This window comes from Culex quinquefasciatus, chromosome 1 (genome assembly GCF_015732765.1).
Source record: "Culex quinquefasciatus strain JHB chromosome 1, VPISU_Cqui_1.0_pri_paternal, whole genome shotgun sequence".
Taxonomy (NCBI): Eukaryota; Metazoa; Arthropoda; class Insecta; order Diptera; family Culicidae; genus Culex; species Culex quinquefasciatus.
The window spans coordinates 93,325,116-93,344,072 of record NC_051861.1 but is presented as its reverse complement, the minus strand read 5'-3'; the positions used below and the strand labels follow the sequence as shown (position 1 = coordinate 93,344,072).

The 18,957-nt window shown below is 42.8% G+C and overlaps 2 protein-coding genes across 7 annotated transcripts in view; one reads left to right on the top strand and one right to left on the bottom strand.

The window, feature by feature from the left end:
• Window positions 1-3,169: 3,169 nt before the first annotated feature.
• The window catches only part of LOC6042715 (mannosyl-oligosaccharide alpha-1,2-mannosidase IA), a 69,039-nt gene continuing 53,251 nt past the window's right edge, over window positions 3,170-18,957 (top strand). Inside the window, exons 1-2 of one of the 6 annotated variants that reach the window (XM_038256512.1) lie at window positions 3,170-3,402; window positions 4,842-5,569. In XM_038256512.1, coding sequence (XP_038112440.1) covers window positions 4,970-5,569 — 600 coding nt within the window. In that variant the 5' untranslated portion in view covers window positions 3,170-3,402; window positions 4,842-4,969. Of the gene's footprint in view, window positions 3,403-4,453; window positions 4,593-4,841; window positions 5,570-18,957 lie in introns of those variants that run through there. The other 5 variants (XM_038256415.1, XM_038256262.1, XM_038256367.1 and 2 more) reach the window with 5 other exon arrangements.
• LOC6042718 (molybdenum cofactor sulfurase 1) lies at window positions 11,537-18,273 on the bottom strand. Its single transcript, XM_001870700.2, has 3 exons — window positions 18,075-18,273; window positions 13,278-13,908; window positions 11,537-13,218 (listed from the first exon to the last, which is right to left on the bottom strand). Exons 1-3 carry the CDS (start codon window positions 18,142-18,144, stop codon window positions 11,640-11,642), a joined length of 2,280 nt encoding a protein of 759 aa, XP_001870735.2. The 5' UTR covers window positions 18,145-18,273; the 3' UTR covers window positions 11,537-11,639.

Here is an 18,957-nt window from a genome sequence, read left to right as displayed (position 1 = left end):
ATCTACGAGCTTACCTTGAAGTTGCCGGTGGTGCCCTCCCAGAACTCGAGCCGCCCGTCGGCGCTCCTGATCACGATGAGATTATCCAGGAAATCCAGACACCAGATCGGCGAGGTTTGGTAGGATTTCTTGCGCGCCGTGCTGCTGCCAGGTTTTTGGGACGTTTCTTCGCTGTAGTTTTGTCGCTGCTGCTCGGTGGCCGCCTCGTAGTGCGGATTTGAACCGGACGAGAGGAAGCCATTTCAGAGCACCGCTCCCAATCCGAAATTGCTGAGTCGTTTCTGTGAGTTCGCCGGATCGCTGATAAAGTTCTTCTCGTACTGTGCCAATACGGCCTCGGCAATACGAATCGGGCGCCGGCGTTGGTGACATCGCCCTCCCCGAACACTATTTGTCAGACTGCGCACGAGATCTACCGCAGGATATTGGCGGAAACTGTCGCAGATCGTGGATCGCCTAGAAGAAGAACAAAATAAGGTCTACAGAACAGGTCGTACCGGATTAAAGTATAGGGTCAGGACCGACTACGCACGAGATCGACTGTTTCAAGGGCGTCAAGTTATGGATCGCCTAAAAGAAAAATAAAGGAAGTTCAAGACCAGTTTATACAGCCTAGAATAGGTCGTACCGGATTGAGGGCGGCCATTTCCGTGTTATTGAGAACTTTGTTCCCTCGTCATCGTGTGGTCAACATCGCAATAGTTGCTGGAGATCAGCAGGATCAAATCTCGCCTCATCGGAATCTCCTCGAACCAGTCCCAAATAAAGTTCCGCAAACTCCTCATACTTCGGGCCTTACTGGTCGCACTTGAACGGCGCAGGTTCCGTCGAAAAAAGTGCGAATCTCTGGAAGGGCCTTCTCTCCGTCTTGCATCGCAGCAGCCTGATCAAATTCTGCTGCTGAACCTGAACAACCTGTGTGATGGTTGGCGCCTTAAAGCTCTGGCGCGATGTCGTTCTAGCGACCTTAAGGACCGGAAAACCTGACGGCGGCGCGGTGTCCATTTTGGTGCAAGGCGGCGTTGAAAGTACTCCTTAAGTTGTTTGTCAGATTTGTCGGTAGACCGGTTCCTTCAGCAAAATTTAAGAAAAAAATCCAGTTAGTATAGCAGTTCCTCTTGCAAACATCACGAAGATTACTCTTGCAAAATAATAATAATAAATCCTTAAAAAAAATCAATAAATCCTTCTATCGGTGGAAAGAATACTTTTGCTAACAATCCTTCCTTCTGTTGGAAGGAACCTTTTCCCCAACATCGGCAAGTAATCCTAACTATTTCCCCAAAATTTGCAGGCAATCCGTCCACCGGTGGACGGATTCCTCTTGAAAAACCTTGTCCAGTAATCCGCCCGCCGGTGGACGGAACTTTTTCGCCAACATTGACAGGTAATCCGTCCACCGGCGGACGGATTCCTCTTGCAAAACCTTTCCCCCAACATTTGCAGGCAATCCGTCCACCGGCGGACAGATTCCTCTTGCAAAACCTTGTCCAGTAATCCGTCCGCCGGTGGACGGAACTTTTTCGCCAACATCGACAGGTAATCCGTCCACCGGCGGACGGATTCCTCTTGCAAAACCTTTCCCCCAACATTTGCAGGCAATCCGTCCACCGGTGGACAGATTCCTCTTGCAAAACCTTGTCCAGTAATCCGCCCGCCGGTGGACGGAACTTTTTCGCCAACATTGACAGGTAATCCGTCCACCGGCGGACGGATTCCTCTTGCAAAACCTTTCCCCCAACATTTTCAGGCAATCCGTCTACCGGCGGACAGATTCCTCTTGCAAAACCTTGTCCAGTAATCCGTCCGCCGGTGGACGGAACTTTTTCGCCAACATCGACAGGTAATCCGTCCACCGGCGGACGGATCCCTCTTGCAAAACCTTTTCCCCAACATTTGCAGGCAATCCGTCCACCGGCGGACAGATTCCTCTTGCAAAACCTTGTCCAGTAATCCGTCCGCCGGTGGACGGAACTTTTTCGCCAACATCGAAAACGTCCACCGGTGGACAGATTCCTCTCACAAAACCTTGTGCCGTAATCCGTCCACCGATGGACCGAACTTTTTCGCCAACACTGGAAGGGAATCCGTCCACCGGTGGACGGTTCCTCTTGCGTTCTTGTCCAGTAATCCGTCCACCGGTGGACGGATTCCTCTTACATTCTTGTCCAGTAATCCGTCCTTTTCACCACGAAAAATCCATCCGTTTTACTTACCTGAAAATCAACCCGAAGCTCCGGAGCACAAAAACAAACTAATAAATATCCTTTTCACCACGAAAAATCCATCCGTTTTACTTACCTGAAAATCAACCCGAAGCTCCGGAGCACAAAAACAAACTAATAAATATTTAGGACGAAACGTTTCAACCGAAATTCAAAAATTTCGCTAAGTCCAAAATCGCACTTTTGGGAGTTCGCTTAACTGAACTCGTTTTTTGGCGATTTTTACCATTTTTCGAGTTCGCGAAATCACACTTTTTTGAGTTCGTTTAAGCGAACTGTCAAAAGTGCGATTTCTGAACTCCCAAAAGTGCGATTTTCAGTAACCGTGTTATTCTATGGTATGACTCACTTCCGACGGGACGTAACGGACCAATTTGATGGTGAATTTTGAGGCCAGATAGCAAACTATTTCAAGATCTGACCACCATCTTGACTCTTGATATTCTGCCTCTTCTTCTGAATCTTAGAATCAACTGGACAGTTTGAGCTTCTAATTTATCGGAACATGAGATTCTAATCAAACATTCAAATTTTAATCATAAACTTTTTTGTATGATTTCCTCGCAAATTAGCATAGAATTCTCAATTTATTTTTTAACAACCCAAAAAAATGCCAAGCAATCAAAACAAAACAAGCGAACACACTGATTCAAAATAGCCGATACATGTTTGACAGATATTTCGCGACAAAAAATCGTCGCGAGAATTAAAGTTGCTTAATTCGGTTTAGTGCCGCGGCAACTACTTGCACGATGGTTGCAAATTCTCTGAAATCTGCAATATAATTTATTTTTTACAGCAACATTAATTTCAAAAAACTAGCAACACTGCTGCACCGCCAAAATCAGCCAAATCTTTTGACAGTTCCGCTTCGCATTCGCTCTTCGTCTCTTTCGCTCACAAGTTTTTTTCTGTTTTCCTTTTTGCTCCAACTTTTTCAAATCCCCCCACAGCAGCCTGAGCCCAGTCGTAATGGCGATCCCGTTGCTGTTGGTGGGCCTGTGACGCGCGCGCGAGAGAAACCGAGAAGAGAAAAAAACAGAGTGTCAGACAGAAGCAAGAGAAGGAGGCGAGGAAAAAAAACCGTGCACCGTTTTTCGTCGGAATTGAAGTCTTAGATTCCGTTTGCGGGTTGTTCGGGAGTCCGGGTTCCGTGCGCGTCGGGTTTCGATTGAGGGTGTGTATTTTTCCTTACTCGGGAGAGGATGTCCAAGGGCAGGACTACGCCTTGGTTGCTTTGATTTGAGTTTCGACGGGGGTTTTGCACCTAAATTAATTAACGTGACGCGAAACTTCGACGCGGGGGAGGACGAGGAGGAAACGAAGGAACCACGAAAATTGGATTTCGATTTTTTTTTTTGGAAGTTGCAAGCTAGGAACGAAGGAGGGAGCTGAGATTTGCTTGTTTGGCATTTGGATACCCCGCAAAGCCGAGGGAGATTTTCGCAATGTCCGACCGTGGAGGATTCATGTATTGGTGGAATATTTCGATTCGAGATTCATTGGATAAATCAGATTAGCACAAGCAAAAAGGTAGAAGAAAAATTGCCTGCCAAGAATCAGACTAAAATCAAACCCAAGGCAAGCAAGAGAGAACGACGGCCAACGCGAAGCAGGCCGTGGAGATCTAGCAGCTCTAGATTTGCTGAAGCGCATAAACCAGCATCTCCCGCCACGGTCTACTATGGATTTGTTTACAACTAGCAAAAGAGAGTAGTAAACTAATCACATGCATAGAGGCTGTATTATTCTCCGGAAGACCTCCATCAAGCCGCCGCTGTCGTCATCGAAAGCAACCTACTTTTAAACGCGGAACAATCTGGCTACGAAACTACGAATGTGTGCGCGCGCTTGGACCGCACGGTAGTGATAGTGGCCTCCTTTCGTGGAGCTTCCTCCTTTCCCTCTCTGAACGCGCACTAAAAATAGCCTCCAGTAAAGGCACAACGCGATCGGATTAAACTGCTGGGAATTCCGCAAGGGAGGCAGATTGGGGCTCTCTTTGAGGTGTTTCCCCAATATAAATAAACAATACAGTTTAGTAACAGAGCAAGCCAAGGCAGAAGATCAAGATCGGATCAAAAGAAACTCTCGTTGCAAAGGTCAAGTTCGAAAAACAAGCGCGGAGAAGCAAACATTGGGACTGGAGTTCTGGATATCTACTTTAGAAAAGGAGGACGGCTGGTAGAGGTGCTTTGTTAGTTACGCAGATTTAGTTGCAATCAACTTATAGAGTTTTTAAGATTAACCTAATCACAAGTTAAATGAAGAGTGGAATAGAGACAATCCTTTGACTCCTCTGGAGTGCCTGGTAGACACGAGACGCCATCTGAAGAATCCCCTTAACAACAAGTTACACGAAGAGTGGTATACGGATAACCCCCGAGCATAGGGGTTTGCCAATTTTGCGACCTCGTCTAGGGTCCCCAGACGAGGTCGCATAATCGGCAAACCTCTATCCTCTCGGATGAAATATGCACTAGACGAGATAAGACTTGACGACAAGATGGACGCTACGACTCAGTGGTCAATCTAAACAATCGTAAACAACGGGGGAAAACCTCACATTACATGATTAGTTTGAAGTTTTTAAATTGTTTAGCTTAAAAATTGTAGAGTAGACCCAAATTTGACCTTTCAGTTCTCATTCCTAGCATTCAGTGTTTAGTGTCAAATGTTCAAACGCAGCTAAAAATTTCCAAAACGAACAAAAAACAAACTAAAGTGAAGGCCTCTCCAAAGCCATGCTTCCCACGTACCAACGGATAGGCGGAAGCCAACCGGTCAACCCGCTGCTGGCGGTGCGCCGCTCGTTCCGCTCCAGTGAAAAGTGTCTCATCCTGCTCGTGCTGCTCACGTTCGGTTTCGTGTGCTTCGGTGGGTTCTTCTTTCTGCCCGATAACTTCGGTGCCGATCGCGTGCTAAAGGTGTACAAGCAGTTCCAGCGGGCCGGGCCGGAAATCTTCATACCGCCTCCACCGCCGGCTCACGGCCTGCTCGAGGGTGACGAGGATCCGCACAAGCTGAACGACCGCGAGAAACTGCAGGAGAAGATCCGCAAGGAGCTGCCGGATGACTTCTTGGAGAAGCCCGACCTGGACGGTGACCGCACGGCCGGGCCCGAATTCGACAACGCGCTCGACTCGAGGCCACCGGCCGTGGCCGGTCCCGGCGGTGGAGGACCTCCCGGAGTGGTCGCCCCGCCCCAGATGCAGGAGGAGCCCGAGCTGAAGGGATCGTCATCGCGGGCGCGATCGTCGCCTAGCGGATTCCACACGTTTAACTCGACGGTCGGCGAAGATCCCGATCTGGCCGTGCGTGAAAAACGCCAGAAAGTTAAAGAGGTGAGTACACTTTTTTTTCTGAAATGACACAGCTTTATCTTATCAACGCCACGTTGTTGCAACCCGTCGTCGTCGATTGCGATGACGAAGCGCGTGGAGGTTCGTGATTGGGTTGAATAATAGATTTGGATGTTTGTTCTGTGTACATACACTTGAAGTGCCAGACGTAGAGTGTGTGGTCGGTACAGTTAGAAAACAGTCAACATTGGCTGGAACGTTTCGTCTATTTTGTGTGAATAGCAATTTTGCTGACATTCCTTGGATCTGGCTGTACTGGAGATTGAGAATTCTGAATGTTACCAAAAACTCATTTTAACCTTACGATGGCCGTACTGTTTTTCTATCTTCAGTATTATACAACGTGCTGCAACAAAACACGTTCAGCTTGAAGGGGTTAACGGAGTAGGGACGACAAATTGTGCACCTTTGCGTAATGTGTCACGTATTATGAAATCCAGCCACGAACATTGGCTTAGTTCTGCGAAGCCATCAAAGCTGTTTGTTGTGGCGGTAGTTTTGCAAATTTCAGGCCCAATTATAGTTACGTACGATAAGCCACAACAAACAGAATGCAGAACGTGTGAACAGGATGACTAGGCATTTGAGCTTCTAAGATAATGTCGTTAATTGTAAACTCGTTGCGTAGCGGGTCTCAAAAATTAGGCTTATTTGTCATTGATAATTCGACTATGAATGAATCGTTGTTGTCTACACACGCAAACTGTGGAAACAATTATTACCCTTATGATCAATTATTAGCAAAGTTTGTCATGCAAACAGAATTATTCAGTTGACAAAAAAAAAACGTTCCGTCGCAGCTGGCACAGACAAACAGACATGGATCTAAGGAAAAAAAACTCATCTATAGAGCAATTGGGTCCTAAAATGAAGCTTAGATTGCTGATATTATTGTTTACAGCGATAAAGCTTATTTTTCTGAGTACAATGACCACTTGTACGACCACAAAGAGTTGAAAATGGAATTTTAAATGAATTTTGCAAAATTAACCGGCGGTCCTTCGTGACAGAAAAGCTCCTACTTGACAGCTTGTTCCAAGGGGACCATAGTAGATCCATCGAAAAAATGTTGTCTTGTCAAAAAAAAAAAAAAAAATGTTTGCATTAAAATGAAAAAAAAGTGATTAGAAATGGTTTTTAATCGTGTTTTTTACCGTTGTACATAAAAATTGACGTCGTACACTCAACCCCCGGTGGTTGGTCACTTTTTTAGTTTGTACCCCGTTGGTTGGTCAAAGTCAAACTAAAAAGTGACAAACTGTCACTTTTTACACGGCGCTCACGCACACTATCAAAACAAACGTTCAGTAGTATGTGTGAACTCCGTGTAAACTATAAAGTGACCCCGTTCGTTTTGCAACAGTTGGTGTAAAACCATCGGGGTTTGAGTGTATTCAGCGGGGATGGAATAATCGCACAAAAATCATTTTCGCCAGCGAATTTTCTTCACCTGCGAAAGAGAGAGGAGGCAAATCACGCAAAAGAAAATCGCTCCCGAACTTCTCCAAACAAATCAATCTGCTGATGATTTTATGTGAATTTCCTTGTTAGCACCAATTAAAAAAAATATTTCACTTTGTTTACACACATTGCCCATCTACAAAATGTGACAGGTAATTTTTTGACGTGTGACGTTACACTTGCAAGTGTAGTAGTGAAAAAAATGTTCCACCGAATAATCAAGATGATATTTTTTTTTAGATTCCTTTTACCGATCTTTCGTGCGCGAGAGAGGAGAGACATGCCCCCTTCGGATTTCTTCTCTTGATGAATTTCCAATGATTTTCTTTTGATGATGATTATTCCATCGCTGGTATTCAGTTTCAGGTTTGGTTAAGGTTAGAATGTAAATATTTGTACCGATTTACAAGTTTTAACCTTTTATTTACTTAAGGCTCTGAAAGGTATCGTTCTCGATCGGCCATTTGGCGGCCATGTTTGTTTTAGAAAAACATTCAACATTCAGAATGTTTCAATCAAAAAATCCCTGGGCTTTGTCATAATGAGTGTCATAGGTTTGATGCTTGTTTGGCAAAGAGTATGATTTGATTCGATGTGGAATTAAAATCGAAGTGTTCAGTATATTGCTGAAGCTTCCATTTTTACACATGGACACCACTTCATGCTGCGAGAACCCACTTTGGCGTAGTCTCAGGGCTTAATCGATGGCCGGTAAGCTGTCATCGAGACAAGGAGGTTCTCTGATAGTGGAAATATCACATTTGTACAATGAACCGCTACATATGTGATTTTTCCCTATCTTAATGTGGGTGTCAGGTAAGGATGCGGGTCTTTAAAAATTTAGTTTTTGTAGATTTTAGGATTTTAACTATAAATATCAACTTTTCATACTTTGCATTTAGTTATTTAGGAACAAAATTAGTAATAGTGAATTTAGTAATTCTATCAGAATCGGCGATTTTCATTCAAGTAGCATAAAAACCATCCTGATTTGTCAAACTTTCCATAGAGTCTCGATCAATCAATAGTGAAATGATATCGGACTAAATTCGTAGATCTGTTGAACTAACGGTTGTCGGATTATGATTGCATCGACCATTGTTGCGAATCGAGGATCTACTGGAATTCTGACGAACAAATGGTCGTCTCTTTTTCAATTCACGACTTGTAAAATATCAACTGTTATTTTTTTTTTTAAAAAAAGAAGCCAGACAGGTTTTAAAAGAAACGTTTTTTTGTTAATAATTAAAATGTCGGGGATTTGAGATAAGAGTAGCTTTCGGATAGGTTGCTTTAAATCTTGTATTCAATTCAAGTTAGGTAGTTATCCGCAAATGAATATTTGGACTTATATGAATAATTGAACATTTTGGACTTATGAATAACACACAACTGTGCATTTATTCTAGAGTCAGATCCATACAGCGTCAGTGTTTAAGTGTACTAATTCATTGGCAGATCTGGTTCTAGTTGTAATGTACGACAAGACTACCTGACGGACGTGACAGGACGAGGGCCCAGTTTAGAGGTTTCGACATCAACGATGTGCGGCTGGATCACCCTCCCAAAAAAAAAAAAAGAATGTTTCAATCAAAAAATGGATTTCTTTGTGTTGTTTGTAGATGATAAGTTTATCAAACAATTTATGCATAAACATAGTAGAATAGAATAAATTTTAATTAGTTTCTGTATACATGAAAACATGAAGGGACCGGTGGTGTAGTGGTAAGCGTGGTTGGACTGGGTTCGATCCCAGACGGTCCCGGTGGCATTTTCGAGACGAGATTCGTCTGATCACGCCTTCCGTGACGGGACAGGAAAGTAAATGTCGTCTCCCTGGGTTCTGTCTCGGTAGAGTCGCTGGTATGTAATTGGACTCACAATCAGAAGGTCGTCAGTTCGAATCCCGGAGTGGATGGAAGCTTAGGTGTAATAGAGTTTTTCAATTGCCTCAACAATTGAGGCTTCGGACACCTAGCTTTGAGTAGGAATTTCGCAATCGAGAACGCCAAGGCCATGCTTTTTTTTAACAATACGTGTGAGTCAATTCCGCACATCTTTTAGAACAAAGCACTTTTTCTAACCACACGCTGATGAAATACAAACTGACGTGATAGGAGCTAGGGCGTCTATGCGAAGTGTCTCTTCACCCGCTAAACATTTTCCGGCGCTATCGCTATCGCTCACATTCTATTCCAGGATCTGGACCAAGTTGCCAGCGGGTATGAATATCACGCAGACGGGATACAAACTAGGTCAAGTCTCCCCACTCTTCTGAGCATGAGCATGAGCATGGTTGACTGCCAATGAGCTGCTACTCCGTTATTGACAGATCAGCTGAAGTTAAACAATGAATCAAAAATGATCAGTGGGAGCCAACCATCCGTTCACTGTTTAACCTCTGAAGATCCCTTCTTTATTAGTCAATACCGGCGCCCTCCCAAGAAGCCTGCAGTTCAACGAAAGGGAGGAATGTTAGTCCGATAGTTGAAGTTGCAGACTCATCAAGCACACAGTTTTTCGCTATGTACTTGTTGATACCGCTTGAGACCGTTGAATCCACAGCATCTCCTTCAAGCATCACGTGATTATTATTTTTTTGGGTTAGTAGGATAAGGTATTGGCTTTTCGATGCCTCCCGAGCTACGATGCTATGGGGAGGACTTTCATAACAGACCCGTCGGCGAGCCTTCCGAGCAACGATGCTATGGGAAGGTCTTTTTGGTTAACACACAAAGTCACTCACACACAATTATTTCACTCCACTATTAATTAATCCAAAATGTCAGTGCGTCTTTCGATAATTATATAGAAATGGCTTTTTCACCATTAAAAATAAAACCTTATTCAAAACATTATACACAATCCACCCGACGCCGTGCCTTCCGATCAACGATGATATAGGAAGGGCTTTGAAAATCACAAAACAATTAATTAAGATCTCAAAAAAAGAATCACAAAAAAACACAAATTACTCAACAAAAATTACGCTCAAGACACAAATAATTCAGTAAGTCATGCTATTATTCGATCACCACAATCACTCACCCCTAACGAACAGCAAAACAAAAGCACAAAAAAAAAAATAACCTGCATAATCACGACTTCGCGTCCCCACTTCCAGTGCACCAATGATGCTATTATTCGATTACCACAATCACTCACCCCATACAGACAGCGACAAAAAAGCACACAAAAAAATTAACCTGTATAGTCACGACTTCGCGTCCTCTCTTCCAGCGCACCAATGATGCTATTATTCGATTAGCACAATCACTCATCCGATACGAACAGCGACACAAAAGCACACCAAAAAATTAACCTGAATAATCACGACTTCGCGTCCCCACTTCCAGCGCACCAATGATGCTATTATTCGATTAGCACAATCACTCATCCGATACGAACAGCAAAACAAAAGCACAAAAAAAAAAAAATAACCTGCATAATCACGACTTCGCGTCCCCACTTCCAGTGCACCAATGATGCTATTATTCGATTACCACAATCACTCACCCCATACAGACAGCGACAAAAAAGCACACAAAAAAATTAACCTGTATAGTCACGACTTCGCGTCCTCTCTTCCAGCGCACCAATGATGCTATTATTCGATTAGCACAATCACTCATCCGATACGAACAGCGACACAAAAGCACACCAAAAAATTAACCTGAATAATCACGACTTCGCGTCCCCACTTCCAGCGCACCAATGATGCTATTATTCGATTAGCACAATCACTCACCCCATACAGACAGCGACAAAAAAGCACACAAAAAAATTAACCTGTATAATCACGACTTCGCGTCCTCTCTTCCAGCGCACCAATGATGCTATTATTCGATTAGCACAATCACTCATCCGATACGAACAGCGACACAAAAGCACACCAAAAAATTAACCTGAATAATCATCAAGTCTCCCCACTCTTCTTAAGATTAACGGATTAAACTCCGTTCGGTCCCATAGAATATCGAAATTTGTCATTGGAAATTAGAACTTGATGAGTAAACATAACATTAAAAAAATCAGTGGATGTAGTTAGAACTTGGTATGATTTATGATTGACAGTAAAGTTTTTTTGAATGTATTATTTTCTTAATTTTAACGAATCTTAAATATTATGAACAAATCTGAAAACACAAAAAAAACAGACTGGTACCCTAGTCTCTGGATAAGATGTGAATGGAGCCAGCTGTGTTAAGTGAAAAGGCTCAGGTGGTGCCGCTTCAGTTTGACGTGCATAATTTTCCTTTTTTTTCTGCACTCGATACCGTTACAATTAGGCACATTTACGTGGGTGTTTATGCCATTTTTGCTCCATAATAATTAGCGCTTTATTTACCTACGCGGTCGATGGACACCACTGTGTAATGGATCTATCTGTATCGTACAGAGGGGTATGTTATTATTTATGGCATGTATTGCCTGTAGGTTTCCAACTTTAATGACAATGGTTATATCGTGCACGGTGGCGTTGCGAAGCTTTATTATAATGTTACGATTGAAGTCACGCGTCCAGTGCATAGCTTGAATTTACATTGTTATACCGCGTTAAAATATAAAAGTTATTGAACGAAAACTGCCACTACCCATTAAAGTTAAACCTAACGACAGATTCCGTGATGGACGTCACTTTAGAATGATCCTTCTGTTCCGGAATAAATCTTCCACCACACTGCAGCGATCTAGCTGTCGCCCCTCCATCGCCCACGTACGCCAAGTACATCCCCAACGGGACCTTCTTCTTGAACACGTTAGCAATCGCCTTCAGCGAATCCGCCGAAACTTTCCCACTGGCCGGATCCACGTAGATCATCGGACAGCGGGTGCACATCCCCACCACCTTGAATCGGTGCTCCCCGATGGCGACCTGCTTCCACGTTTGCATGTCTACCGTGGCGGGTGCCTCGACCACCAGGTTGCCCTGGAAGTGCTCCACCAGCCAGGATGCGGTCGCTTGATCTTCCGCGCTGTCTTCATCGCCCAGCGATCGCAGCGCGTTTCCGTTGATCATGAGGATTTTGGGGGGAGGGGAGTGATTTCCGTCGTTTAGGTGTTTTACGAGACGTAGTCGGGGTTGGCGAAGGGCTTTGCTGATCCAGGCGGCAATTTCGTCGCCGCAATCTACGGAATCTCCCGGAAGGATGGTGGACTTTGCTGTTGGGAGTTTGTTAAGGTTCAAGATCAGATCGGGCATTGTGGGATGCGTTAGGATTAGAACGTTGCTTCGAGGATCGATTTTCGGGACGATCGAGGCCATGTCCGTATGTTTGGACTGGGATAAGGGCGTGCCGTTGCTGTTGACAATACTGAACTCGCGATCGTGCTTCAATCCTCTGTCTACCATTGGCCAACTGGTAGTTACGGTGAATGACCCGCACGATCGTATCGGATAGATGTAGATTGCTTTGAGTTCCAACTCTTCATCGTTCGATGATCGATTAGTTGGCTTCACAGGCCTGCAAATCCCCTGCGATACAAACCTCTCCCTGATCATCTCCACCAACCGATCCACATTCTCCGGTTTGGTCATGTAGCCGAACGCTGCCCGGACGGTTCCCGTGGGATGTCCGTCGATCATGTCGTTGTCATCCCCGCAAATCTTGCCCATCTTGAAGTACTCCAGCAAACCCTCATCGGACAGCTTCAGCTGCCGTTGACAGGTCCCCGAGTTACAGAAACATCCCGCCCGCAAGTATACATCGTGCTTCAGAGCGATCCGGGCAAACTCCGCGTAGCCCACGTAGCTTCCATCGTCTTTCAGCACATTGAAGGTGACGATCCCACCCTGGCGATCGCGGGACTCGAACCTGGAATCCATGTAGAAGTGGATCACTTTGGCACCGTTCGCATGCACGAGTTCTCCCAGCTGATGGTAGCAGTACTTGGCCAGGTTGAACACGTGCTTCGAGACCCGTTCCATCGAGCGGTACCCGTTGGACGGTGGAATCAAACGCTGGATCGTGTTGAATCCCTCCAGTAGAGCGATAATCGATAGGAACGGTTGGGTGCCGTCCTCGAAGCGATCCGACGGCTTTACGTGCTTGCGATGCAGGTTCTTCCCGCTCATCACGATTTGGATCGTTCCTCCACCGTAGTACTTCTTGTCCAGCAGGTCTTCCGAACCTTTACGTATCAGAAGAGCGCCAAGTCCGGTTGGATACCTGTGAAAAAAGTACTCTTATAGAACGTGTCTTCCCTTCTGTACTCCCCTCCAACTTACCCAAAGATCTTGTAGAACGACATGCACACAAAGTCCGGCTTGTAGCGATCCAAATCCAGAAAGTTGGTCGACACAAAGCTTGCGACGTCCAAACACACGTAGAACTTGTCATCGTCATACCCAACCAACCCGTTCTCCCGAATCTCCTCGATCAGCTCCAGCGGATACTTGGCCGCGTTGAAGTTATTCTGCGCGGGGAAAACCACCAGCGAGGGCTTGCGCTGCGAAGATCGCGCCGAAACCTTCAGATGCCGCACAAAGTTCTCCCGTTCCAGCGGATGAATTCGGCTCGTTCCTACGATCGCCCGCATCCCCAGCACCGAGGTGTGATTGTCCCGCAGGTACACGAACGCGCCCTCGTCTCCCTCGGCCGAGTCCGCCGCGCGAAAGGTAAAGTTCTCCGCGACCATCTTCAGGGACGCGGTCGCACCGGACGTGAAGATCAGGCTGTACTCGGACGAGTCGGTGTTGAAAAAGCGCAGCACTCGACGGCGGACCTCGTCCATCAGCTGGCCGGTTTGGTGGCTGGTGTGCGGATTGCCGAACATGTTGGCGGTCAGCAGGTCGTGCACGGCTCGGATTTGCGATTCCGCGTACAGCGTGGCTCCCGCATGGTCTAGGTAGTGCTTGTCTGGAAAGAGATCGTTGAATCGTGTATTCAATACCAATTGATCTTATACCTTTCAGTCTTTTGAAGTTTTGATCAATTTGTCGTTGCTCTTGTTGAGTGAACTCCTGAACAAAATCCACATTATACATCCTCTTTGAACAAAACAACGACAGTGAGTTTAAGATAAGAGCACGCTTGGAAAGTTGTTTGTATCCAGCTGATGATGGGCAGGTACTGTCGTAACCGTGATCGACTTCTAGCTTATTGAGAAAGAGGTGTTCGCTATGTTGCGCCCACCAAGGCATAGAGTCACGTTTGAGGATGTGTGGATTCGATCACAACAACAACATAGAAAAAAAACTCCGTCCACTAGCAGGCAGTTAAAGCTTTTCAGACTATAAAGATCATCTTAAAAAATATCGAATAAATATCTTATTTATTTCTTACGATACGCAGAAACTATCCAAAAAAAAAATTGGTCGCCTCGACGAAAAAATGCTACGGGACCATGGATAAAAAACATTTCCGACTTCTTTTACATTTTCAATGGACACGGTAGCCAGACTAATTTAATTTACGATCCATAAGAGAAACCAACGTAATCGCATTTGTAATAATTTACATGTACACACCTTCGCCAAAAAATACACTTAATAATGCACACTGCATGTACATTTTTTGTAAAAACAATCAAAAAATGTTGCAACCGATGGAATTCAAACCCAGCACCAAAAGTAAGAACTGGCGCCTTAGCCCGCTCGGCCATCAGACCGATGAAAAATGGATAAACGCATACATGAGCTGATGGGCTACATATTTCACGGTGTAATATTACATAGATTTTAATAAAATAATGCCATTTTTTACACACAGACCTTTTACACGCAGCAGGATTACTCTTTTTTGCTGTGTTATCAATGTCACATGCTCCATATTGCTCCATGCTCGTAACTTATGTTTGTCCTGGGCTTAAGGTGAAGCCGTTGATCATTTTCGAAGAAAATTGTACATCACTATAAATATTCTTTTAATCTTCATACTATCTACAGTGTTTCTCAACCTTTTTCGTTCCATTCCCCCCTTGACTAATTTTCATAAACTTCATTCCCCCCTTAAATTTTGAATAAATTCTAAACAAATTTCATAATTTACCATTTAATGGTTATCATAAGACTGAAGTTTCGATTAAAAAAATCATGCAAAACATAAAAATATGTAGTTTGTGAAATAAACTACCATTGGCAGTCCAAAATTGTTTGAACTTTCTTCCAGAGATATTGTTTCAAATTTAGTTAAATTGATTTGACTGTCAAAAAAAAGAAACGTTATAAAAGTTAAAAAAATGATTTGAGAAAACCAGAATTAACTTATAAGCGATATTTTCAAAATTGTATTTTTTATAAAATAACTGTTCCTGATTGAATTAATGCAAATGTTTCATGAAAAAAAATCTTATGATCTTTTCGTGTAAAATAAAATTGGCGATAATCAAAATACTTGAAAAGAGATGAGAAAATTCACAAAAAAATATAAAATCTGCTGCTAAAATTCAATGCAAAAAAATCCAGATTTTTTTAAGTTCAATTTAGTTTTTCATAGAACTCTTAAATTTTAGGAGAGTTTATCAATCTCTGAAAAATAGAGCAAAAACTCATAAAAATGTGTTAAAAAAACATTCCTTCTTTAACGGACTTTTATTTTTATAGTAGAAATATTTCTTCCAATTCGATAGTTTCAAAGAAAGTTTCAGACATGGATTATTTTTACAAGCTTGTTTAAAGGCATTACTTTTCTATTGCATCCTCATTCCCCCCCCCCAAGAATGGCCAAATTCCCCCCCAGGGGGGAATTCCTCACCGGTTGAGAAACACTGATCTACCGGGACCGTGGTGTAGGGGAAAGCGTGGTTGCCTCTCACCCAGTCGGTCTGGGTTTGATCCCAGAAGGTCCCGGTGGCAAATTTTGAGACGAGATTTGTCTGATCACGCCTTCCGTCGGATGGGAAGTAAATGTTGGCCCCGATCTAACCTAAAAAGGTTAGGTCGTTAGCTCAGTCCAGGTGTAGGAGTCGTCTCCCTGGGTCCTGCCTCGGTGGAGTCGCTGGTAGGCAGTTGGACTCAAAATCCAAAGGTCGTCAGTTCGAATCCCGGGGTGGATGGAAGCTTAGATGTAAAAAGAGGTTTGCAATTGCCTCAACAATCAAGCCTTCGGACACTTAGTTTCGAGTAGGAATCTCGCAATCGAGAACGCTTACTTTTCAGAGTTCATTATACAATTGATACCAAGGCATTTTCTCTGTGAGCAAGACGTAACGGTATTTTCAAATTCAGGGAGAGTCATGCCCAGTTTACCAACACGTGTGCCACCGAAGGGAAATATTTTCAGATAGTACACAGTAAAAAAATCGTGAAAATATTACATCAAGATCGAGGTAATGTTACACCATAAAAGATGTGATACAGTCATCTCAAATATTCGAAACAGTTTATAGATCGGCAAATATTAAAAAAAAATCGTATAAAATCGATGGGTGATCATAATGATTTGCTTTTACCTTTTTTTGAAAGCTTTTCTTGTTATCTTTCGATTGATGTATCGACCAACTGTACAATTTTACGGTGACACAAGATGGAACTCTTTTTTCTTAGGGATGTAAAAAACTTTGATTCGTTCCAGGGGTACATTTTAATATTTGATTATAAAATGTCCAATAAATCTCAGGTTAAGTAATGAATTATAATATGATCTGATAACTTTTTTTGCGAAAATATGAGTTAAATTCAGGTGTTCCACAATTGTGGAAGGCAGTGTTTTGGCATGGTGTATTTTCCCAAGAACATTAAGATAAAAAATTCGAAGCAGACCAAAAAGAGCGTTGGAAGAAAAAAAGAACTAAGCTGAAAATAGAAAAATGGGCGTGGCCCAATGCACTCGACTGATTAGAATGCATTTGGGAAATATTTTTTTAAATGCTTGTAAAAGAAAAAGCATAACTTTTAATAAAAGTGCAAATAAACAGAAATGTTCACAAAAAGTTGCTCCACTCGTTGGTGTACTTGGTTTTAGTAAATTTCAAGGAACACTCCAGATTATCCAGCATCATTCAAAAACGATCGCTTATTAGGCTTAAAATGGGTATATTTCCCCTAATACTGACAAGAAAAGCTTGCAGGGGGCGTAATCTAAACTGAATACATTCAAGCATGCTTTCATCGGAGTGGCTACGTCTGTGTTAGATTATGTTAGAGATAAGGCCCATCCAAATGCCGTTTTACTTTGATAGCCTGCGATAAAATTATAGACAATAATTTTACAATGTTCAATAGTCAGTCATGTGAGTTAAGCAAGCTTAGCAGGCTTTAAATAGTGTAGTATAGCTGTACATAACTTACTGCAGTTTGAACCTTTTTTCAAAAGTTTTGTAAACAAAAATTTCCACCTTTTGTAAACATGCTTAATTTTGATCTAAAAAATAATATTTTAAGTTTTTAAATATTTTACATACTAAACTTGTTAAATTTTGAACACAAACGTACAGGTTTTATGTGAAATTGCTGTTATAGAAAATTAAAAGTTTGGATAAATAAGAAACATTTTGCTTAAGATTTCTTCAAAATGTTGAAAGTCCAAGTTACCCCTAACATTTTTAAAATGCCGGTTTAAAATATTTTTTTAAAACGCTTGGCATGATTCGAAGAGTTCATCTGATGAAATACTCTTATTAGCCAAACATAGATGAATGTTTAAGCTTTCAATTCATGCAAAAAGTTTATAGTTTTGTGAGTACTTGACAGAGTTATGTGCGATACAAAAAAAGGGGATCAAGTCTCCCCACTCTCCCCTACATGTTTCATAGTTTAAAAGCAAATATCTGGATTTTTTTGAAAAGGTCCATTAAACCAAACTTCCAGGTTTTGCTTTTTGGGTGTTTTTGAAACCGCCTTGAGTCAGGGGTATTAAAAAACACCCAAAAAGCAAAAACTAAAAAAAACCACTCAAAAAAAAAAAAAAAACTTCAGATGTGTGTTGTTTTTCAATCTTTTTTCAAAAGGTTATTTTTCAAACTTATTTTATAAACAATTTTCAAACAATTCCGATGTTTTGCGTTTTACAACTCAGCTCTCAATAAGAAATGTACAAAGTCTACTCGATTACAACTGAAACTACCTCGTTCCGTTGGGACTAACCTTTCAACCTGGTAAATTCCCGCTCGATTGCAGCCGCCTCCTCGTCACTGTACTCCTGGACAAACTCCATGTGCCTTGGACTAACCCCGGTAATTGCTCTGAATTACCGATTCTCACTAATCTTTGTTCGAGCACTAATTGTAACACTGCAAGTACTGTATCCTTTATCAAGTTCTCGATTGCGCGTCTTGACCCGTGGTTGAAGGGCAAATGACTTATCATGTGCCGGGGTCGGTATTATTTAAAGGTCTAGGTCTAGCCTAGGTTCATCCTCTCGGTGAGAACTCCGCCGCAGAGTTGTTGTTGTTATTGCTGAACATCTCGGTTGGATTAGCATAGTGAGAACAACTAACGCTGATATCAACTTAATGGGCTAGTTTTTGATGGGGGTTTGTACTACATACTAATGGAAGCATGTTAAAGTTGGGTTTAATGATTGTATTATCCTGTGACGACTAATTAGCATGTTTTTTTTGTCATTTTGTTTTTGTTCTCGTGGGAACATTCTCGAAATCCTAATTTGTGTATAGTCCGCAATAGACGCAGAAGTAGATGTTGCTGGGTTTACTCAAATGCTTGATCCTAAACATTTTTAATGGCAACAACAAAAACATACTTCACCTACGATTGCTGGAGATTTTTTTTTAATTCTCTTAATTACTTACGCATTCAACGATGATCTCCCATAGTCCATAGTATATCAATCGTTTAACCTGGCGAAAATATCAATCAAGTAAGGTGTACCAAAACGTTCGATTTGAATACAATCGGGCGGAGCGTGAGACAAATCTCCGTTCTCCCAAGTTGAGTGCCCTCAGCATTGCACTACCAACGGAACGATTTGTAAACATGGTGCTCGTGTTGGCAATTTGATCTCGATGAG